This window comes from Sinocyclocheilus rhinocerous, unplaced genomic scaffold, assembly GCF_001515625.1.
Source record: "Sinocyclocheilus rhinocerous isolate Xijiao unplaced genomic scaffold, SAMN03320098_v1.1 scaffold556, whole genome shotgun sequence".
In the NCBI taxonomy this organism is placed as follows: Eukaryota; Metazoa; Chordata; class Actinopteri; order Cypriniformes; family Cyprinidae; genus Sinocyclocheilus; species Sinocyclocheilus rhinocerous.
This window is the reverse complement of record NW_015631074.1, coordinates 244827-254424: the sequence shown is the minus strand read 5'-3', so window position 1 is coordinate 254424 and position 9598 is coordinate 244827. Positions and strand designations below refer to the sequence as shown.

Genomic DNA, 9598 nt, shown 5'->3' with positions numbered 1-9598 from the left:
TCTGTCTGTCTGTCTGTCTATCTATCTATCTATCTATCCGTCTGTCTACTCTATCTATCTGTCTGTCTATCTATCTATCTATCTATCTATCTGTTTGTCTATCTGTCTGTCTGTCTGTCTATCTATCTATCTTCTATCTGTCTGTCTGTCTGTCTAGTCTGTCTACTCTATCTATCTGTCTGTCTATCTATCTATCTATCTATCTATCTATCTGTTTGTCTATCTGTCTGTCTGTCTATCTGTCTGTCTACTCTATCTATCTATCTATCTATCTATCTATCCGTCTGTCTATCTATCTATCTATCTATCTATCTATCTATCTGTCTGTCTGTCTGTCTGTCTGTCTATCCGTCTGTCTACTCTATCTATCTGTCTGTCTGTCTGTCTGTCTAATCTGTATACATATTTGTGCACACACACATAATTATATAAAGTGTTTTAATTAATAAATAATGTATTTTTATACTGCCAGCTGTCAGTATTTCACACTGGTCTCATGCAAACTTTCTCCAAATGTTTTCTCCCATGCATTCACCAATATTCTGTGGGTCAGTTTGAAGGTCTGAGTCGTGTGGCAGAGTGCCTCTTCTCTCTAGTCAACGGGGACGACATGTTTCCTACGTTTGCACAGTTTGAGCAAAAGAACACAATGGTGTGGTTGTTCAGCCGAGCTTATCTCTACTCGTTCATCTCGCTCTTCATCTACATGGTGCTCAGTCTCTTCATCGCCCTCATCACAGATGCTTACGAGACCATCAAGGTACTCTCAGCTTAACCTACTGTGACTCGTTTCTAGCATTTCTTCATGGTTTAGTAGTTAGCACACGTTCCAACACATTGGACTGCAATGCTTACATGGATGCGAGTTTGAACCGGCTTGCAAACATTTCCAACTCTTGTTATCCCCCTTCATCCTATTATATTCTAGCCCCCTTCCACTATCCCATGAAAAAAATAAATAAAAATAAAATAAACTGGCAAAAAGAGCAATGGTAATATAATAAATACATTTGATTATTATTGAATTTAGGGTTTGAAGGAAGAGGCCTTATTAGTGATGTAATAATGAATCAAATCAGCATCTATGACTGTGAAAAAAATATCTTTATTTATTCTCTTAACAGATTAGTTCACATAAAAATGAAACTGTCATCATTTACTGTCTTTTCAAACTCATTTTATTATCTTATGCAAAAGAAAAAGTGTCTTCCCTTTAAGGCTTCCTGTATATTAAACTGAAAAATGTTAGTATTTTTTAAAAAATTATCTTCATAGATTAGTTCACACAAAACTCAAAACTGTCACTATTATGGATATCTTTGCAAACCCATTTTAGTTTCTTTCTTAGGCTTAACTAACTAATTAACTACTACTACTGCTAAATAATAATAATAATTTTAGACAAAATATCTGAGGAAAGGGAGACAACATTTTGTGTTTTTTTTGTTTTGTTTGGGTTTTGTTTTGCTTTTGGTTTGTTTATTTATTTATTTATTTTTATTTATTTTATTTTTTTTTGTGGGAGTTTGTTTTTTGTTTGGGTTTTTAGTTTAGTTTTGTTCTGTTTTTTGTTTGGATTTTTTGCTTTTGGTTTGTTTATTTATTTATTTCTTTTTATTTATTTATTTATTTTTTGTGGGAGTTTGTTTTTTGTTTGGGTTTTTAGTTTAGTTTTGTTCTGTTTTTTGTTTGGATTTTGTTTTGTTTTTCTTTTTGTTCTTTTTTTGTATTAAACTGCAAAGAATTTATATAAATAAATCTTATTCAGGACAACATCAGAGTGAGTAAATGGTGGCATAATTTTATAACTTTCCTTGCTGGTTGAATAAAATTCAACAAATAAAAAGCTGTGCTGTACTTACTATACTGTACTTGTTTTTAGCGCTTCATATCAACTTCTCCTTTTTGTCTAGGGTTACCAAACGACAGGCTTCCCCATGACAGAGCTCCAGCGGTTTCTGATGGGGCAGAAGGAGGATTTCCCCCTCCAGGGGCAGGAGGGGGTCGGCACAGAGTGTGGTGAAGCCGAAACCGTCCACCCTTCAGTTATGCTGTGTTGCTGCAAAAGGTACAGCATATAATCGTAGACATCAGCTGCAGGGCAGCAGTGTTTCCTCCAGAGCTGAGGTCAGCCCACTATGGCATGAGAAATGGAATTAGTGGTGGGAGAGAAAGACGGACACACCCAGCAAAGTGCTGATTACAGAGAAATGTTCTCTGTGGGGGGAAAAAATTGAGAAGGCTTGCCCTTGCCTAGCAGGAACGATAAACAAACGAGAGTTTAGAAATGAAAAAGTTGCCCCCATAATGATGCCCATTATTGTTACTGAGCTTTTTTTCCCCTCTGGGGAATATTGCTAGAGCTTTTTGTCTTGTAAGTTTCTAGCTGTTTTGGGTTGCAATGCTAGAAAACGTGAAACTGAACTCCGAATGGAGGATTCATTGTTTGCTTGAGTGTCAGATGCGATGGAAAGCCCGGCTATAATTTGATGCTGCGACTAAATATCAGGTTAAAAGCCTCTTATGCTGCACTGACTGGATTTCAGCATGCATATTACAGTACTTTGGGATTAAATTGGGTTTTAGGAGAATCTTCCATCATCTTCAGATTAGATCAACTGGTATTCCTGCTCAACAAGTGGACCAGAATTATATTTCATTATCTTTTCCTCTGGCAGAAAGAGGAACTTGTTATTCCTGGTTGGCTGAGTGATTCAGTCTATATTGGCATCATTTATCACCCCTATTATACATTTTCAAAATTATTCTTTATTCAAAATTCTAAACCATTCACGTTTAAATATAAATTATATATGAATTATAAATGTTAATTTAAATGAAAATATACCACATATCTATCTATCTAATCGTTTTATTTTATTATTATTACTATTTTTTGAAAGAAGTATATGCTCACCAAGGCTGCATTTATATTAGCAAAAATATAAAGGCCTAGAGTAAAAACATAAAAAATGTAAAATATTGCTACAATTTAAAATGTTTTCTATTTTAACATATTTTAAATGTAATTTATTTTTGCATTTTTGTAACAACTGTAATCAATTTTATTTCATACTAACCCCAAACTATAGAATAGAAATAGAATAGAACCAACTTTTTTCTTAACAAAAAGACTTACAGGGACAGTTCGATTTTAAGGAATTTACCTAATTTGCAACGAAACTAACCTGCAAAGTTTTCAGGACTCAAAAATTGAGTTTGTTTAGGAATCTTTAGTTTCGCTTCCTTTGGGAACTGCAACCAAACATATTTATATAAAGGCTGGAAGCTGTGCAACCAGAATCTGCACTGAAAAACCATCAGAACTCAAAATTGTAATGTAAGTTGGTTCAAAGACAACAGAAACTGTTTCAAAGACTGGTTTCAGATCATCTATGCACAAATATATGAAATGCCAACTCAATATACCTAATTTGTGCTCTTTCTGCAGTGTTCCCAAAGACGACACCATCATTCTCATCAGTTGACCATTGCGACAGATTCGATGTTGAATCTACTGAAAACTGCAACCGATTTGCAGCTTAATAAGGGAAAGATTATGTGAGCATGTTTACCGCTCCATGTACATGGTTCATGTACTACACAGGAAGCAAGATCTTCCTGTGAACATGCCAATTTCATTAGGATCCGGTAAGACCTGCATTAGCAAACGGATAAATACCAAATCATATCTGCCAAAGTGCACTACAATGCAATTAAGAGCAAAAAATGAAGCGTTTTGTGGGTCAAATGGCAACCGCAGATGATGTTGCATGCATTTTGATGTGCAATCTGTAAAATTATCCCTGTTTAATGTTGGATAGTAGAGGAAATATCTTTTATGATATTATTTATGTGGATTGTCTGCTCATGTTTTACATTAGAGAGTTGCTTCAAATTACACATTTGTGTTGATTTTTATATCAGCCCTTTGGCATGTTACCTCAAAGATGTTTAGAAATATTTGAAAGATAAAGTCTCTTAATATTGTGCTTCAAATATGTGAAGTGCGTAAGGAATGACTGTAATGCGTATGTGCAACACCGGAGTTCTAAGAATGCATTGTTCACTCAGCCGAGGCAAATTTGTCTTGGTGGAGAATATGATCATACTTTATGATGTGAATCACAGCTCATTATCATCATCATCATCATCCCACAATTAACAGGAAAGGCAGACAAGTTCCTACGTGACTTGCTTAGTAAGCAATTGCTCACTGGGAGAAAGACCTTGGGTGAGGGAATGGAAGATAATAAAAAGTATTTTGTATTTGCAAACTACAAGAGGCCCTTTGTGTGTGCTTTTCTTTTTTGGGTTGCTTTGTTATTCAAAGCAGTACAATTAGAAATCATGCTAAAATGCACTCTAGAAACTTGGTGACATGTTTTTAGGGGTGGTTAAAAGAGAGAGTTTTGCTAAAGGTGCTTTCTTGACCTCAAAAACCAATTAAATCAGAAGTGCTTGGTTTTTAGAATAACGGCTTCACTTCTTGTTTCTATAAGAAATTAAACTCAATCCTGAAATCTGTGATTTACCTGGTCTACCTGCCCCAACACTGATTTACTTTTATTTTATTGTTCATGGTATACAATTGAACTTTTTTCTTTTCAGAACATCAAAGATTTCATATATTTACAACCACAATGAAGACATGCGGAGCAATATGGTACCAAAATAACACATCTCTTAATGAATATGGTTTGTACAGTATCTCCTAGGCTATATATTGGTCGATTTTCATACCCTCAATACATTAGACAATGCATATTTTCTTATGTTCATTGTGACTGTTTAAATATTAAATGTTCAACAATAGGTCCAAGAAGATAAAATAACTCAGACTAAAGTTAAATCTCAATGTATTATTGATCGAAATCTCCATATTTGTTAATGTTCAATGTTGTGGATCCTCCCTTACCTCACACACCTGAGTAAAATTGCGTAACTTTACGAATTAGACACTGACAAAGAAAAATCACTCATAAACACGTAATTTATGTACAAATGACACAACCTGACTTCGTTTGAACCTAGTAAAGTGTTTTTCTTTAAACACTTAACGTTAATTACCTGCGTTCTTCGGCTCGTGAGATAAATGGCAAATGTAGCCTTATTTTCTTTTCATAACGTGAAGTTTTATTTACTTTTAATGAACAATTGAAAGCGGTGACCACGCCCACAATGAGTCTATCCCTCCCGCTCTCCTCCCTAAAACTCAAGATCAAACTTCTTCAGATACTTGACTCAGAGTCGTCTTGTGTTTGTGGAGTCACGCCGGATTTGCGCGATACTTTTGACCACTAATGGAGAGTGAACTGAGAACCTGACGAGTCTGTCACTGGTAAGAGAGCTTTATATACATCACTGCACGTTACTATACGAGTTTCATATATTTGGTCAAGTTTTTAAGGGGATAACATCGCCAAAACTTGATTTCACGTGGGATTTTGATTGATTTTTGTTTTGGTAGTATTCTGCGGTATAACGTGCATGTAAAACTATCTGAAACAGCATTTCATGGCTCAGACTAAATTAGAGACTACATTACAGTTGAAAACCAACAAGTGAAGACAAAATGTGATTAAAATGGAAATAAAACCTGAGAAAAACTGTTTAAAAATGTAAGAAACGTTAAAATGCCACAGTACAAATGTAACATTTGAACTAAAAATGTTATCCTTTAAAACAAAATACATGTAATTTTATTCTAAAACACTGCAAAAATGTTTCAAATGTAAAAAGCATAAACTATTTTACCTAAGTTTATAGTGTACTTATGGTAAAATAAAATGTAATGCTTAAAGGGCGATTATTATAGCATTTATTTGGGTTTTATTCAAAAAGTCAGTCTATCCGTTATTAATTATGTACATTTGAGTGTTTATGTTGCATTCTTTGTTGTTTAGTTTATTGTATTTTTGTCATGCATGTTACCCTGGTGGCGTTTTTGTCTTTTTGAATTATGGGTTCTCAGATAAATGACTCATGAAAAACAAACTGAAATAATTGAAGCTTTATAGTCTCAGACAATACACTTACGTGTTGTTTTTCTTTCCAGTCATAGTGGTTTTTGTCTAAAGATGGCCAAGTCTAACGTTTGCTACCATGATCAGCCCATGGGCTTTTTCTACAACAACAGCAACATAACCTCAGATGAATGGGACCAAACGCAGCTCATCCTGGTTCAGGTCGCTGGATCCATCTGCTGTTGCTTCATCCTAGTGGCCAATGCCATGATTATTGCGGCGGTGGTGACAAACAGAAGGTTTCACTACCCCTTCTACTATCTCCTCGCCAACCTTGCCGCCTCAGACTTTCTCGCTGGGATCGCTTATGTGTATCTCATGTTCAATACAGGGAAAATATCTCGCGATCTCACTGTTCAAGGCTACTTCTTTCGGCAGGGTTTGCTGGACGCAAGTCTCTCCGCATCCCTGACAAACCTCCTGGTGATTGCCCTCGAGCGCTACGTCTCTATCATGAACTGGAAAGTTCACAGTAACCTCAACAAACGTCGGGTGACCCTGTTGATTGCCCTTGTGTGGGGTATATCGATATTCATGGGGGCCGTTCCTAGTTTGGGCTGGAACTGTATCTGCAGTCTGAACCTGTGCTCCAAACTGGCACCCATCTTTAGCCGGAGCTACCTGATCTTCTGGTCTGTGTCGAACCTGGTGCTCTTCCTCATCATGGTGGGCATTTACTTGAGGATTTACATCTATGTGATGAGAAAGACTGTTGTCCTGAAAGCGCACACTTCTGGATCTATAAATCGAAAGAGGACGCCGGTCAAGCTCATCAAAACGGTGATGACCGTACTTGGTAAGTTCTGGAGATGTTCCTTTAGGTCTGGTCTTGCGTTTCGCTAATTCACCCAAAAAATGAAAATGTTCATGTCGTTCCAGACCTGTGTCAATTTCTTTCTTTGTAACACAAAGAAAATATTTTGAAAATCAATAGAGCCTGGGTAGCGCAATATTAAATTTTTTGACAGGAGTACAAAAAAAGAATAGAAGTACAGTGCTTTCAATGGATTGTACTGTTGTTTAACACCATACTGATTGTTCAGCTGATGAAACATGTTTCTGAGGAAAAAAAAACTTTCTGTATTCAAGATCTCCATAAAACAGTGAAAATTATCTGATCTAGGACCTTTATACAATGCGTGCCATTGTAAAGACTGTAGTCTTTCTCTCACAGCCTCATTTTAGCATTAAATTCAATATGGTGTCTAGCCTCATTAAGGGCTGTTGTGGTTTTGGACCCCATTGGCTTTCATTGTATGGACATAAATGGTTAAAGCATTCATCAAATATCTTCTGGGTTCCATAGAAGAACAGAATGCATACCGGTTTGTAGTGATACACTGAAATATTGGCAACTGCAAATACTTATTTTTTGGTTTCGGCCCACCACAATTATTTCAGCCAAAACCAAAAATCCATTGTTTTTGGCAATTCCTGTTATACCAGTTTGTATTGATGAACTGAAATTTCTGCAGTGGAAAATACTAGACCGAAATGCCCAAACACAATTCATATTTTGGCAGTTTCAGACTTTTTCAGTTGGTGAAATTTTGGTGCATCACCACCAACCAAAACTGAAACAGTGACATTTGATTCAAGCTTCTTCAAGGAAGCTTCTTCAAGGATGTGAACATGTCAGCTGTGGTATAGTAGCAATATGTCAAATTTGTTCAAATGAAATATCGAAAGGCACCTTATTTCTGAAGACCTTCACTACACCTACTTTAATTTATCACCAGCAAACACAACACCCTGAAAAAGTTACCCAACTGCCCAAATTTAATTACCCGAACTAATTAAATTTGGGCAGTTGGGTAATATTCATTGTGGTTCATCACTACTGGTGACATAATGTTGAGTAAACAATTACAGAATGTTCTTTCCTTCTTTTTCTCTTACTATAACAATACTAGATTACTATAATCAGCCTGACAAAATGGGAAGTGAATTCATTGCACAAATGCAGCACATTGAACCACCACATGAATTCCAGTCTGATATGTATCAGACTGTATCATCACTCCTCAGTCACTCAAAGTTCAATGGCAATTACAGGATATGTTGGTTTATAGTTTTCCCACAAGCCTCCATAGCTCTGATGAGCTGTCCAAAGTCCACGCCTTTAGTTTGTAAGCATGATAAACGCTCCCAGACTGCTGAATATGTTAATGGAGCTCACAATGGAGGCTTGTGGGGTCTCAAATGTTTCTTGCCAAACTTGTAACCTACTCATGTGTGGGTGATATGGGACAGGGTGGGTATATATTTCTACAGATTTATTACAGACATGACAAATATTTAGATTGGAAGGATGTGATCTCATATCCTGTTAACCACGGGCAGGCATCTACTACATATACATATTTTTTTGGAGATGTTATACTTGAATGAGGAGATGAGAAACTGAAGAGTTAACATACAATGAGATGCAAGAGTTAACAATGAAACACAAAACACGAAACCTCCCACCCTTGCATTAGCTGATTGCTATCAGAAGTTCCAAGGTTGAATTTCTTTTGCCTTTTGTTTTTCTTTGTCTTTTATTATGAATTGGTCCACTCGCCATCACAAAAGCTGGTTTATACTGGTCTAAGCAGGTCTTTTTGGAGAAATTCAGTAATTATGTCAGACCAATGCATGTTGCAGAGAAAAAAAACTGGTTTTATACCAGTTTTTAGGAGTATCTCTTACTGCGTCAGGTTGCAGATAGGGCCAGAGTGGAGGAGTCGTCTGTTCCCTGCACATCAGGCTTCCTCCAGGCCTATATAATTATCTTGCACAAGGTCGATCTTTACACTGCCTGGCATCTGAATCAAACCACCAGCACGAGTGGCCTTGGAGAAAAAGAGCATGAAACTCATACTAGATGCGTGTCTGTCTTTCATGCCAATCGCTCACATGTGTGAAAATCTGTTTTTGGCCAGATGAGATCACTTTGTTTTCATGAGGTAGTGTTTTTGAAGATAAAGAGAATGTGTCTGGGAGACTTTGTACAGTATAATGAAGATTCACAGCCCAGTACTCCTCAGTTATTTCTTGAACGAACTGCTGATAAAAGCAGACGCCTGTGTTTCAGAAGTACGCTGCATTCTTTCTTTGCGGTCTCGTGGCATGTTTGGAGGTAAAGGTTACATTAATCCGTTGCACAACTCCTCTTTTGAGAAATTCTTTGTTAAAAACGGACAAGAAACCACACCAGTGAAACAGTACCTGCTTTCTTTGTTGTAAATATTAGCTTCACATGTGCATAAATGGTTATGTTCTGTGCAAGTCTAGATAGATAAAAAATTACAAGCATCACAGGATAATTTAATGTAAAAAAAATAAATCCACGCATGGCCCCCCCCCCCAAATATACAGCTGACGCGCTTTTTGAGCGACAAGCATTTTGTATGTACAAACTCTCTACAAAAAACAAATGCCGCCTTATAATATGACACAATCACAGCCAGCAAGAAAATATGTAATGTTTAATGTACAGTTATGAGAAGCAATGAAATTTCACAGAGGTCGGGGCTGCCCAGTGTAGAAAAAGAAATGCTAGATGTGGTCCTAGCTAGTTTGGACATAAA

The 9598-nt window shown here is 36.6% G+C and overlaps 2 protein-coding genes across 2 annotated transcripts in view; both read left to right on the top strand.

Moving 5' to 3' along the window:
* The window catches only part of LOC107741530 (mucolipin-2-like), an 11100-nt gene extending 6742 nt beyond the window's left edge, over positions 1-4358 (top strand). Inside the window, exons 12-14 of the mRNA XM_016554282.1 lie at positions 554-760; positions 1914-2068; positions 3452-4358. Coding sequence (XP_016409768.1) covers positions 554-760; positions 1914-2068; positions 3452-3488 — 399 coding nt within the window. The 3' untranslated portion in view covers positions 3489-4358. The remainder of the gene's footprint in view (positions 1-553; positions 761-1913; positions 2069-3451) is intronic.
* Positions 4359-4795: 437 nt separating this feature from the next.
* Positions 4796-9598, top strand: part of lpar3 (lysophosphatidic acid receptor 3) — a 9795-nt gene continuing 4992 nt past the window's right edge. The window contains exons 1-2 of the mRNA XM_016554283.1: positions 4796-5341; positions 6059-6822. Coding sequence (XP_016409769.1) covers positions 6081-6822 — 742 coding nt within the window. The 5' untranslated portion in view covers positions 4796-5341; positions 6059-6080. The remainder of the gene's footprint in view (positions 5342-6058; positions 6823-9598) is intronic.